The following is a 15,023-nucleotide window of genomic DNA, read 5'->3' on the forward strand; positions in this document are numbered from 1 at the left end:
GAAATGGTGTTCAGCTGTAAACGTTGCGAACAGTTGTTTGACCTTGCGTTTTGCACGCTATTCTGTGCATACTAGTTACATTGCTTTGTCACTTGTAGCACCCAATGGTAGTCGGCACGCTACGCACTATGTATAGTATGGAAGTATAGCATGTAAAGCAGTTTTAGTATGCTATACTGTTTCTTTATTTCATTTGTTTACACTGTAAAAGTCCTCTTATGTGAAGCAGTAAAACTTTACAAAGTGTACACTGCAGGTACTTTATTATTATTTAAAAAATATAGCATGTTATTTTTTTATAGCTGTAGTACACTACATAATTGCTTTTCTTTACTAGTGTGCGTTACACTATGCATTATGTCTCTAATTTTCTTAAAAATATTCTGTAAAACAGTACACTCCTCCCGCAGTAAACAGTAGTATGCTACATTGTCGCTCGAATTCACTGGTGTGTTGCATACTATCCATTTGCTATACTAGCAAATGGTGCAAACATCACCACTTGGTATTACTAGCGCACTACACTATGCAGCATGAACTGTCTGCCGCCCGTGATAGAAGTAACATTCAGTATTATGCTAAACTTGCTCAATTCTCCTCACTAGCGTGCGACTTAGTGTGCAGTCAGCACTGTATACTGCATATATGTTTATAAAACTAGTATACGAAACAGCCTGCAGTGGTGAATTTCAGTGTCTGGCATGCTATTGGCAGTGTGTACTACCTACGTTTAAAATTAACTTCAACGGCGAACATAACAGACAGCAGTATATAGTGAATTGAACCTCGCTAGTGTGTGACGTGCTTTACTGTACAGGAAGTATGTACTGTATACTGCCTGCGATTTTATTTTAAAAAAGAAAAATTGTTCCAAACAGCAGTGTGCTACATTGTCATTTGACTGTGGCATACTATGCAGTAACTACTTTATATTCCTACAAATTAATAGCAACATTTTCTTCAGTTTTAAAAAACGCTAGCACACTACATTGTTGCTAATGTGCGGCATACCAAATATGTGCTGTATACTTTCATAAAAGTAGTATATGAAACGGTCTGCGGTGGTAAATAGCCTACTACAGATGGCATGCTTGCATTTTTGTCTTCAATTGTAAACTTTACAGCAGTATGCCACTTTGCTTCTCACTAGTGTGTACCGTATGCTTGCTGCAATATTGTAAAAACGTCTTAAATGGTGACCGTAAGAAATAGTAGTACACTACATTGTCACTTAAACTTCACTTGTGTGTGGCGTGTGATGAAGTATGTACTTGTTTCTTCGTGTTTTTGTAAAATACTTCTGCAACAAACGTCATCAATTGAAGTACACCACATAGTACGTACTATATGCTGGTTACAGTTTAAGCAGGCTCCTTATCTGTAGATAACATTGAGTTAATCATTATCAAATCCATTAATTTTGCACCTGAGTCCGTGGTGATATTATCTGGAGCATCCGTCCTGTGTTGATGGCTTTTGCTCTGCTAAACATGCTAGCATCTGTCGTTAGTCTCTCAGTGTCACAGACTTGATCGAGAACGTCTCCTTCCTCCCAGCTGTTCTGAGGTATCATACACGCTCCTGTGTGTGTATGTGTGTGTGTGTGTGTACAACGTGTCGGTCGTTCATTAGCAGGTTTTAATAGATGAGGCGGATTTATTAAAGCTATTAGCAGACCCAGCGGTGGATCAACCTCACGCAGGCGTATTGATTTAGACTACTACTACTCTCTCTGCTGTTTTCTCTCTCAGCATGGAGCTGCTAAAACAATATTTTCATGGTGTCAAAACCACAGCTTCCATTAGACCCTTAATAATAGGAAATTTAATAGACCTTAGTCAGAGTAGACGGCAGATTCATTTTACAGGAATGTCGAAATCAGCACTTTGAGTCTGTTTTAAGCTTAAATTGTAGAAAGCTCACATTTCTGTATCGGAACAATACATTTTTATTTCAATCAGCAGTGTCCTACACAAAATATGATATATATAGAGTTTATAAAGAGTTGGGTGGGTGGGTCTTCTTGGCAAATTCAAAAAAAGGAAAAATGCATGTCAAGCGATCATATAATTTGTTTTTTTTCTATAATGCACTTTTGACATTTCCAACCAGCCATATTTATGCAATTTCCCAATATTTCCAAAAGCACATGGAAGGATATGCAGGGACTTTTTTTATTTATTTATTTATTTTTTAATTGTAGAATTTTTTTTTCTGTTGTGTTTTAATTTCTTGCTGTATTATTATTATTTTTATTTTATTTATTTTTTTTTGTTATATGGGCATAAAAATATGTGAATTGAAACCCGAGGCACGTCTTAAGGCATTCATCAAATTCTGATTTGTTGACGTCAAATGTATGTGCATTAAGGTCAATAAGATCCCCGCAGCCTTATAACAGAAGCAATAAGCACACACTGAATTAAATGTCTCCCGCTGTTTATTTCCTCAGAGTTGGGTTCGCTTTCCTGGGATGACCTGGAGAACGATCTTCCAGATGAGCTGATACCTAACGGAGACCTGGGGCTGATGTCCATGTCCTCTAACGGCGGGGCCACAGGTACAGGCGGTCACGGCCCCATGGTCCCCGACGCTGCTGCCAAGCACAAGCAGCTCTCCGAGCTTCTACGGCCGGGAAGCAGCGCTGGGATGAACTCGGTTAGTCCGCAGCCCGGCGGCATCGGATCTCAGCTGGGCGGGCTCGGAAAGAGTCCCCTGGGCCAGGGCTCCCCTTCCCACCCCTCTCAAACACAGAAACCAGGCGGCACCCCCGGGACGCAGGGCAATAACGCCGGCTCAGCTGGCATGGGACTCGGCACGGGATTTAACCAGGCCGTGCTGAACAGCGGCATGATGGGACAGAACGCGGCCGGACAGCAGGGTCAGGCGATCAACGGGACTCTGGGCCGCGGTCGAGGGATGCAGTACCAGGGCGGAGGCATGCAGGTGGCGCCTTCCGTAGGGGCGGGCGGAGCAGCGGGGGCGGCGGCACAGGGAGGAGCGGGGAGTGTCCTGGCAGAGACGCTCACACAGGGGGCGCAGCAGATGGCCATCAACACCCAGCAAGCCGGAAATATCAGCAAGGTGAGTCTTTTCGAGTTAGTCGTGAGAGGATTTGATACGATGCCAACGAAAACGGTCTCTTGTGAATATTCCTCAGACTTATTTGGAACCCACGTGTCGATCCGAACCCGTAAAAGATTCATTCGTCTTATTAAATTTTTTTTTTTATGAAAACTAGGAGGCTTGTAGGGGCGTGTGATAGCTTTATATCGTGATATTTAAAAACATACGCGCTGATGATATTTATCATATACCAAAAAAGTGGAACAGCGTTGTATTTTTTTGGGTTTTGATGGTTGCAGCTGGCAGGCAGCTGCTTTTATTAGGTCAAACGCTTTGAGCACGTTTACACGCACACGAGTAAGCTCACAATTATCAACTTATTAAAACGACCAGGTTTCCCTGCTCACGAGCACATCGGTGACCTGACGATGCATTGTTTAAGTGACAACTTCATTCATGAATCAGGGCATTTTCCATCAGTGACGTCAAAATATAATCTTTTCCATATCTGACAACGAGTGTTCCATACATTTGTCAGGTGTGTTGTTAAATAAAGCTTTCAAAACGTCAGCGGGAAAATTACGGCTTATATATTATCCTCTCGTGCAGTTTTAAATACAGCGTCGCGACTGAACCACTTCTGCTAGTAACCAGTTACCAGGGAAAGGTAAGAAAAAAAACAAAACAAAAAAACGGTTAAATTACTTTGGTAAATCCAATATTAAATGTGAAATGAAATAAAATGGACAGTACATTAAATAAGTAATCATTTTTAAAACTTGCAAAAAACTATTTAAAAATACATATTTAACACTGAATATTTTTTTTTTACATTTTAACAGACATTATACCAATAAAGCATGATTTAACATAATATTAATAAGCTGGTAAACTAATATTTTGCGGCCATTTGTGAGACCCAGTCTTGAAAATAAATGTAGGGAATTCTTTTAAAACATTACAAAATGTATACAGATCCCAATTTGAACACCGTGTGAACATTTATAATAAATGCATTAGTAGAGCTGTTGCGATTACTATCATTATTATTGTATACATTTATTTATTAGATATATAATGATATATAACGAAGCTTATTTGACAGAAACGCGCAGGAAGTCTTCGGTGCTTCTTTTTGTCGACAGCAGCAGATTCATAAATTATTTTCATTACTAATTTGGGAAGATCACATTGTCACATGCTCAAAATCTGCAGTCTTCGATAGCCGACTAATGGCTGTTGCGATCACATTTTTACCTCGGGGTGAAATCGTAACAGTGTTACAATATTTGGCGCACGGTCCAGCAGTGTGACGTCTCCTTCGACAGACATCAAGACGCTATTTCTTTTTTTTTAAGATGAATTCTGCGTGATGCAAGTTGTGACCGTTATGTTTGGCGGAATCCGTTTCCGGTATCGCGATGTCAATCGGGTCGGGTGTCCGGTTTGATCTGTCAGCGCAGCCTATCACTCTCTATCTGGAGCCGCTCTTTGCCGTGACTCGTCCCTGCACTTGTGCTTTTTATTAGGCTTAAATGCTTGCGTTACGAGAGCGGCTGCGTGCCAGAACGCTCTTAAACTCTGCCATTTTGTTTGAAGGCCCGCCGATCGCGCCAGCCGCAGAATTGCGCTCGATGGGAAGGCAAATGAAAAGCTCTCAGCGTAAAGTGGCCGTGTTACGTGCATGCGCGTCTCATCTGTGTTCTATGCAAATTTGATGAACAAAACTCGTGTCTGTGATGGACGGGTTGGTGACTGATGGGGTCTGAAAGCAGCACTCGGATGTCAGAAATGGCAGGTGTGTGCATTTGTATTATGAATTCAAATCCCTTTGTGCAAAGAGCCAGTCATTTATAGGGGTTAGGGTTGAAAAACTCAATGAAATCAAATGCTTGCTTTTTTTGCTCACACGTTTGAGTTTTACAGTTTTATAAACATTCGATTAACGTGGAATGTTAAAATATATTTACATAAAGACTGTTTTGGGTCACCGTTGAATTCCATAGTATTTTTTTGTTTTACTATGAAAGTCATTGGTGACCAAAACAGCCTGGTTACAGACATTTTTCCAAAATATAGGAACTACTTGAGGGTGAGTAAATGATGACAGAGTTTTCATTTTTGGGTGAACTATTCCTTTAAGAGCTCTCATCATGCAAGAGTCATCTGGAGTGCCTTTTGACTCATTTTGTTGATTTCACATCGAGCAAATAGTAAAGCAACACCTGTTTTCCGTAAGATTCATGTTTCCTTATTTTTGGAGCAAACAGTGTGTTATTGCATTCTGTCTGCGGAATTGAGATGGATTGTGATTGGCTATCAGGTAGTTGACTTTATTTTAATTAATTAATTAATTTTCTTTATTATTATTTTTTGGTTGCCGATATATCAGAGTGGCTAATGGGCATCTGTATCTGATGCATCAGCCGAACAGAGACAAGTGTTGATGCTGATAATGAAAAAAATGCAGATATGTCGTTCAATCACTTATTTCAATTTTATTTTTTCATGCATTAGCTTAAAAAAAAAGCAAACGTTTCTGAAACAATAACAAAGGCAAAGCTTGATGACGCTATTCTTCTGCTTTATACTGTTCAGTGCTTTGATGCAACCTGTGTTGTTAAAAGCGCTATATAAATAAAAATGATTGATTCATTGATTGATTGAAGGAAGATGTTCACAGATGACGTAATAACTGCTTTTTATTATTCAAACGGCGAATAAATAATGAAGGGAATGCGAGCAAAGAACTTACAATATCAAAGAAGATTTTGACTGACTTTAGTCTGGCATGAGTTTAAGCACTCTCAAAACGCTTGTCTTATAATCAATAAAGCTGATGATTGAATCTCTTTATTCATACGTACATTTGCGTGTTGCTTTTTTTAATGATTAGAGAATTCGTGTGAGAGCTGAATTCAGTCAGTGATTGTGTGAATTAAACAAAAAACCCATCTGGACACCTCTGATTGACCGTTGCATTCATAAGCTCGACGGACCCGAGCGTGATAATTAGCATACGTAAAAAATCAACATCGAGCAGATTTAAATTCATCTTATTAGCTTTTTATTTGTGGCAACCCTAATGGGTTTAGTTGAACTATACAGCATCCATAGTTTCTACGAGCAGAAACTGAGACGATTGTGCAAAATTGGAATTTATTTGGATTTACAAATCCTTGGGAACTTTGGGGAACTGCATGAAATACATCACAGATATTTTATTACTAATATTTCACATTGTGCCTTTTAAGGGTTTCACGAGGGTGAAAAAGCGCCTCGTTACAGTTGCAAATGTTTTTAATGTCCTAGAAACAAATAACTGTACCAAGGTGAATAAGTTATTCTGGATGTCGGTGTGAAGTGGAGGACACGAGTGAGGAAATCCTGGGCACAGCGTAGATCTGCTGGGAGAGTGAATCCTGGCTGCTCCGACAGGGATTGTGTGTGTGTGTGTGTGTGTGTGTGTGGATGAGTAAGCACAGAGAGCAGCGGCAGAAGTGTGTTGGTGTGCATATGAATGAGTGAGCAGAGCGGAGGGAGGAAGGAAGGGGTTGGAGGAGGGATGGCCGGTGCGCGTGCCACTCAGCTGGCCTCTTTTATCTGGTCCGCTGGAGGGATGTCAACAGAGGAGAGCGGGCAGGCCGACACGCTGCTGGAGATCAACACAGACACACACTTGTGTGCCGGGGGAAGCCCTGCTCTGCCGAAGACTCGGCATCATATCCAGCAGCTCCGCTCGATCTGTTAATCAGTTGACGGATGTGCATGAGAAGAACATTTAATTGGCTACACCAGAGCATGCAAAATTTCTTTAAAGTAACAGGTTGGCATGAATGCAAGGTCAAAAAAACATAATACCTTATTTGCCTCATTAACGACTTCCAAATGATTTGCCCAACTATTTATTTTTCCGAATCCGTCCTTTTGCGCGATGCTAATCTGCAGTTATTGGTCGATTGGTCTCATTTTCGTTTCATCGTGCCGGATAAAGCAGTGTTTCTGAGCTGATTTCTGTATGGCCTTCCGGGGGAAACTGCTCCAGAGTAGGGCTGCGTGATATATAGTTTCAGCATCAATAGTCACATTGCAGGATGTGCGACGTTTAGAATAGACTACTGATCGTTAAATTTATACTGATTGGTTTTCACGCTAAGGTTCGGTACCGTTCACTTTCGGGGTGTTTTCCTACTAGGTACAGTACCTGAAACCTGGTACTTTTTCTGAGGTTCCAAGTGTACTGTACCGGTACCAAAACATGATGCGTGAACAATGCTTATCACCGATGGGCCTGAGAAAATCGAAACTGCCACGTCATTGAACTTGCGATACAACAGAGAACAGATCCGCAAGATTTGAATGAGCGCAGTCAGCGACGGATCGACCTGAACCGAAAGTTAGCTAGCGATGTGCTTTTAGATCCTTACCCTTGCACGACATCGGGCAAACCAAGACTTACTGAACTTCTCGTATTTTTTTAGCTGTGTTTTGTTTAGCTGCCAAACCCCTTCGTCTTGCAGTTAAAAACATCCACATGCGGAGAATGAAGAACGCCATTCCTTCAATACCCGCCATTGTTGTGTTTGCTTGTGGGATGTTTACGATGACGTAAATGAAGTAGAGGCGGCGCAGCCGAAACTACACATGAATACTCTAAAGCGATACTAAACTGCAGTGGAAACGCAAACCGTGCCGTACCGTGTAGCGGAAAAGCGACAGTAGTTACCCATTTTAAATCCAATTTACATTGCTTAAAGGTTTAAAACCAAATAATCAATGGTTTACCAGTTTTACGATAATTAGTGCTATATTGGTGAATTAGTTTGTGTCAGGATTTATAATTAGTCACAGAGAAATAAAGCGGTTCATACCACTACTTTACGAAAGAAAGACGTGCATAGTATATTTATTCAGTTGTTTGTTTTAGGTCCGTTTAGGTCTACATTTACATTTAGGAAAAAACGTATTTCTCATAGTTTTTCTATCAAAAATATGACCATCTCCAGGCCAATACAGTGTATTATGTATACAGTATTGATGACATACAAAGAGCTAAATATGAACATCAAGTATTAAGAGAAGACTTATTGACAGATGATGTATGTAAATCTATGTAGTTAAATAAATACGTCAGATTTAGCATGTTTACTATGGTAATGCATGTATGGCCTTTTGCGTCGCGCATAAATATTTCTGCCTTGTATGCTGATCATAATCTACATCGGATCTCAAACAAGTGTTTGTTTCGAATGCTCGCTGCAGTCTAAAAGTGAATTTTGAGATAAAATCACTTAGCAAATCTTTAACGTTTATGTCAACTTAGCTGGTAACTGTAGGAAATGAGCCTCTGTAAAACTCTGAAACATGAATTATGTGTCACTTTTCGTAAGTTTAGAGAGTCCTACGTCCAGATCAACCTAATATAATCAGAGAAAGTAAAATGCATACACATGGTGCAAATAAGATATTTTTGGGTAGTTGGTTTTTAGATTTATCAGGAGTTGATTTATCAGGACAGTAATAATTACTTTGGGTGGAATCTATCTGCAGAAATTCATCCGTGTCCTTTTTCACCCATGATGAGTTTGCATCCCCGTGTTTAGCAGGTATTATTTTAGATAAGAGATCCTGAGTCTGAATCTCTTGATGTCTCCTCCGATGTGACGTTCTCTTTGGTTTGTAGATGGGCATGGCGGGTGGCAACAGTCCATTTGGTCAGTACCAGAGTGGAGGGCAACAAATGGGCACGACTGGCGTGAACGCTCAGAATAAAGGCGCCCTCCCCAACAGCCTGCCCCAGTTTCCAACTGACCTGAAGGGGGCGACGGTCACCAGCGTGCCGAACATGGTGAGTGTGTCCCATCTCTCACGCGCTAGCAGGAACGAAGCGGCCGGTGAAAGCTGACCCTGCCGGTTCTCTCGCCCCCAGCCCCAGCAGCAGCAGCAGGTTTCAGTGGGGATGGTGGCGGGTCAGGGCGTGTCGGCGGGCCCCACGGCTGACCCGGAGAAGCGCAAGCTGATCCAGCAGCAGCTGGTCCTGCTGCTCCACGCCCACAAGTGCCAGCGGCGCGAGCAGGCTAACGGAGAGGTGCGGGCCTGTGCCCTGCCCCACTGCAGGACCATGAAGAACGTCCTCAACCACATGACCCACTGCCAGGCCGGGAAATCCTGCCAAGGTGAGTCCACGATAAACGCCGAGTCTGTTCCACGTGATTCACGAACGCGAGTGTCACATGCTGACTTTTTTTTAGATAATAAGACAAAATTGTGAATACAGGAAATATATGCGCTGAACGCCCTTTTCACGCTGAGCATTTGGCCACGAATATTCAACTTTGGGTAAAACACCGCACTCGTCTTAGTCAGCCAGCCAATCACAGTGAAGTAGGGGCGGGACTACCGGCTACAATGAAGAAGCTAATATTGCTCGTCTAGTATTTATTTAATTTTTTCTTGTATTTAATTCTTTACTAGATCGATTTGCCGGACTGACGTAATATTGTTATGAAGTAATATAACATTTTGCGATACATCTGGCATTACTTTAAAGGATGTTCCGTATCATAGCAACCACAGCATCGTCGCTGAACGGTTTCTAATGGTGACGAATAAAGATGTGCTGCACCTCGCAAACAAGTTAATATAATTAATATTGTATTTTATAATTATTATTATTTTTAATAAATTTTAGTCTCGCCTTTTTTGGTCAACGATATACCCGTAGTTATCGTTTATTGTAGTCAAGAAAAAAAAAAAGCTCTTCATAAAAAATACTCTTCATTAACTACATTAACACAATGGATCTTAAATATTACGTTAATGCACTTCCAAAGAGCATATTTGGCTTCACAGCCAAAAGCGTTTCGTTTGCTCACACGGTGGATTTCCCCAGCGAAAGCTCTGCTCCTTCTCAAGTGTAACAGTCCATTTAGAGAGAAAATGGTGCTCTTTATGGTATAATGCAATATTAAGGGGTTGGCTTGCGGCGGCCCGATGCTGCCCGGCTGCTTTGCTCTCAGAGCTATAGTTGTTGTTGGAGCCGGAGCACAGGGCTTCATTTCAACTCAAACAGCAGCCGGGTGCCAAGCGTGCCGGCTACGGTGCCAGCTCATTTCCTGTCGCTCCGCTCTGACCCCCATATCTCTCTTAGACTTCTGAGAAAGGACACGAGGGCTGGCCAGCTGCGCGTCTTAAAGCATCATGCGTTTGGTCTCTCGCTACCTTCTGCGACCGCCGAACGAAGCGGTTGTGACGCAATAAATCACAGCCGCAGGAAATCCTAAAATTGAAAGTTGTGACGCGACTCGCTCGCTCCTGCTGTAACGTCTACGTAACTTCTCGATACAATGCAGGACGGTGCCTAAATTTGACGTGCTGCATTGCCGCCACTTTATTTTGCCTTTTTGATAAAAAAATATTGTAATGCTAATATTAGAGCTGGGCAAAGAATTGGACGATATGTTCGTGGACATTTCATCAGGAAAGCCGATTGCTGACGAGATGCGCATGAATATATTGTATGATTTATTTTATATTTTTTTTTGCCTGGCCCTAGCTAATATTACAATGCAAATAACTCCTGTGAAGCAGCTGTGGATATTACTCAGTAATAAATTGGTTTGAAGTAATAAGTAAATAATAGTATTGATAATTACGGTTATTAAATGTTAATTGAATAACCTTAAATTATTTTAAATTATTCAATGTAATACTTAATGTAATGCAGTGTAAAATCTAAATTTGTTTTGGTTTTTTTTAGTTACTTCGCTTAAAAAAAAAAAAAAAATTATATATAATGTTATAATTTGTAAATGTTAATCTCATCCAAAATAAGTTTTCGTTTACATTAAATGTGTGTGTACTGTGTATATATAAGTACATGCATATACAGTATATATTTACCTATTATATTTGTACCTATTGTAGTGTATTTCTATTCTTTGTTGCAGATAAATATATGTAATATATTTATAGTGTGTGTGTGCGTATATGTATATATGTGTATTTATAACATAATAAAGTACAAAAACATATTACATTATATGTAAGTTTTACTTTCGTTTCACTTTCTGTAAATAACAAACAATTACTCGTATCAGGAAAAAAAACTGTCATTCTTTCCTGCGGATTTAGGGAAATTACTTGTGGCAGGTGTCTGCGTGTGTGTGTGTGTGTGTGTGTGTGTGTGTGTGCGCGTATGCGTGCGCAGACCTCCTTTACCACAGGACCTTTCTGCTCTCAGTTTTTACAGCACTTCGGCTCAGGCTTTCTTCTCTCTCTGTCTCTGCAGTGGCTCACTGTGCCTCATCGAGGCAGATCATCTCGCACTGGAAGAACTGCACGAGGCACGACTGTCCTGTCTGCCTCCCGCTGAAGAACGCCAGCGACAAACGCAACCAGCAGCGTGAGTCCTTCCTCCACCAAACACTTCACAACAACACACCTGAAGAACAATAATTTCATACGTCATATCACATATAAAATAATAAGGGTATTTATTATGCGTCATAACGTTGTTTACTTACGCTTTTCGAGATTTTCTGTGGAATGATAAATGGATAAATGCTATTTATTACAGCATAGTAACTTAATATATGCATTCATTTGTTTTATTTACATAATAAATATACACGGTAAGAAAATGATGGATGCAATTGCTAATTATAAGACAACTTAACGAGGAGCTTCCTGCGATGCCTTTGTGAGGAAGCATGCTTTATCATACTGTAATTAAGGCCCCCGCACACACGAATGTCAGAAATTCAGATTTTTTTGTTGGCCAATTAAAAATAAAAAACAAGCTCATGTTGTGCCAATCACATTCGATTCAATTGGTCTCGCCGCACAAAGCACTTTATAGGTCCTTTCATGGAAATCGGTGGTCGTCTTTTTCACATGTGGCTCCAGTATCGCTAACAAAAGCATCAAACTGAGCCATTGACATCCTGAAGCAACCTTTGAATCTCTTGGGATAATCCCGCGGAGACTCTTCTTCCTCTCTATGCGCAAAAGTGCATTTTGTATCGTTTTGCCTTTTTTTTGCAATAAAATGATTAATACGCATCAAACTCTGTATGTTTCTGTGCGTGACGAAATGTTAGGATGATGATTACAGAAAATGCAAGACTGAGCTTTTATTTTGGAAATAATATATTTATATAATAATATTTAATATATTATTAAAACGTAACAGCAAAAAAAAACACAAACTTACACTGAATGGTTGTGTGTTTTATTAACTAACGTTAACATAAATTAATAAACGTATTTTTCTATGCTCGTTTGTATGCTGCGTGCAAAGTTTATGCGCATGCTACAAGTCGTCTTCGCCATTTTTATCTCTGTGGCAGGAGTACAGCACCACAGAGCTGGGGTAGTACATCGAAAAATGATTTGGCATCGATTCTGAGATGTTTCTGAATGCATCGCGATTTGCATCGAAGTTCTGAGCATCAGGTGGCGCCGCATGCTTCAGAAACAGCCAAACTCCTCCTCTTTTCCCAATCCTTAAACATGCTTCAACCTGAAATAATACGAAAAAATTCGCAAAGGTTGAAGCGAATTACGAGGGTGTTCGCAGTCGGCTGCGTTTACATTAATCTCGCGCCGTAAAAGCATTCCGAGCCGAGAGGAAATTACAGATCCGGCTAAATGCACAAGCCCTCCTCTTCACGAGCGTTTGAGTGTGCGGATTAAAACTAGATTAGAGCGCCACCTGCTGTTGAAATTAACGCTCAGAATCAGAATCGATCGAAAATCGCTGTGCCGTCGTAAACCGTCGGTTTGGTTTGTTCGCAGACGTTTCTCGAGGTGAGGGACCATTACATTCAGGAATACGCGGAAGTGTGTTATTATTTGTGTCGTTTAGGATTCTGCGATCGAAGAGCGTTTAAGCTTCACTGCGTAGTTGTTCGGCAGGACTCTGTAGCTGTGAACGTGTGAACGTTTCGGACGGCCCGTGTGTGTTTGCAGAGCCGAGGGGGGGAGGAGGAGGGGCGCCGAGCAGTGACTCATTAAAATCTCACACTGTTACAGCTCCAGCAAACCTGCAGAGCGCCTCTCCCTCTGCCAGCCGTCTCTCATCATGACTCCGAGCGCGCGAGGCAGCTAAAGTGTTTGTTTTTGCGCTGTGGGATTTACATGTTGGAGAGCCGCCGCCGCATTTCTTCTCCGTGCAAATGGCGTCTCGGACCCTCCCCCCCTCTCCCTCCCCTTTCCTTTCTTCCCCGCTTTTTCCACGTTGTTCAAAATGAGTAATGCTTTTTTTTCTTCTTCTTCTTCTAGACGGCAGGGTTTGAACTTTCTGTTTCGACGGACAGATTCTGCCATGGGTTTAAGCAGAATCAGATCTCGTGCGGATCTTGTTTGAAATAACGCGGATATCTCTTTCGTACGCTTACAGCGATGCTGAGTCCCCCCAACGCTGGTCTGCAGACCCCTATCGGGACGGTCGGCGCGGGGCAGCAGACAGCGCCCGCTCTGCCCAGCTCCACGCCCATCGACCCCAGCTCCATGCAGCGGGCATACGCTGCCCTCGGCCTCCCCTACAGCAACCAGACCCCCGCACAGACCCAGTCCCCCGCACAGACGCAGGGCCCAGGCCAGACGTCTGCACAGACCCCACAGACCCAGCACCAGCAGCAAATGAGATCCATCAACACGCTCGGTAAAGAGTTACTGTATCGCAGAAGAATGTCGGTGTGTCTTTAAAATGTAGTTACTATTTAATATATAAATTTACTACAAAAAATATATATTCATACACATACATGCTTGTGTATTATAGAATATATATTTTTTTATATTTACTTTTTTTTCTGATGTTCATGTAAATTCTTCTATATAAAATATTATAAAATATTATTTAAAAATATGAGTTAAGTATTTTTTAAAAGGTCATTTAAAGCAATACAAATATGTCATGTAAAAATTGAGTTATAAATAATATTTTATGGTTTATTTGTTTGTTGTTTATACACACATACAGTACATACACACAATTAAATATAGAAAATAAACAATTCATATAAAGAACAAATAAATAAAGATACATAATCAGCATGTCACTTAGATTGTTTCAGTCATTTTTCATATGTCTGTGTAGTTATTATTGTGTGTTTTAGATTAAATTTAAATTAAAACTGTTGCATAGATTTTTTTTATGAATACAACAGATTTTAGTATTTCATGTATTTTTATTTTATTCATAATTTTTCATCCAGGGGGTGGTCAGATGAACCCAATCGGCGTACCGACATCAGACCAGGCTAAGCTGCTCTCAGATGGCTCCATGTCATCAACCCTTAACCCTAACAAGTAAGACACAGACACACGGCAACCAAAAACACACCCACAGCTTGTAATTGCTCAAAATTGGTGTTTTGATATCGTTCGCTTACTAGATATATCTCCCGATTCTCCCTCCTCAGCCAGCTGATACCGGACGGCCCTACGTTAGGTAGCATGGGTAACCTGCCCACCGCGGCCCCTCTGTCGGAAACCGGCGTGAGGAAAGCCTGGCATGAGCACGTCACTCAGGACCTCCGCAACCACCTTGTACACAAACTGTTAGTAAACGCTTGTCTTGAATTAGAACATTGTATAAATGTTTTTTTAACTAATATTGCAAAATATTATTACAATTCAAAATAATAGATCAAAGCTGAATTTCCAGCATCGCTACTCCAGTCTTCAGTGTCACATGATCCTTCTGATACGCTGATTTGATGCTCAAGAAAATATTATAAATATTACCAGTGTTGAAAACCAGTTAATCACCTTAAGTAAACGGGTTTTGCTCCGTGTGTGTTTGTTTAGGGTGCAGGCCATCTTCCCTACCCCGGACCCTGCCGCCCTGAAGGACCGTCGCATGGAGAACCTGGTGGCATATGCACGAAAAGTGGAAGGAGATATGTACGAGTCGGCCAATAGCAGGGTGAGCCCCTCTGTCAGGGTTA

At 41.2% G+C, this 15,023-nt stretch overlaps 1 protein-coding gene across 1 annotated transcript in view; it reads left to right on the plus strand.

The window, feature by feature from the left end:
- Window positions 1-15,023, plus strand: part of crebbpa (CREB binding protein a) — a 39,056-nt gene that overhangs the window by 8,730 nt on the left and 15,303 nt on the right. The window contains 8 exon segments of the mRNA XM_043223131.1: window positions 2,453-3,084; window positions 8,750-8,914; window positions 8,996-9,242; window positions 11,357-11,470; window positions 13,469-13,732; window positions 14,289-14,382; window positions 14,496-14,633; window positions 14,884-15,001. Of these exon segments, the coding sequence (XP_043079066.1) occupies window positions 2,453-3,084; window positions 8,750-8,914; window positions 8,996-9,242; window positions 11,357-11,470; window positions 13,469-13,732; window positions 14,289-14,382; window positions 14,496-14,633; window positions 14,884-15,001 (1,772 nt within the window).

The sequence above is a fragment of the Puntigrus tetrazona genome, chromosome 22 (assembly GCF_018831695.1).
Source record: "Puntigrus tetrazona isolate hp1 chromosome 22, ASM1883169v1, whole genome shotgun sequence".
Lineage (NCBI taxonomy): Eukaryota > Metazoa > Chordata > Actinopteri > Cypriniformes > Cyprinidae > Puntigrus > Puntigrus tetrazona.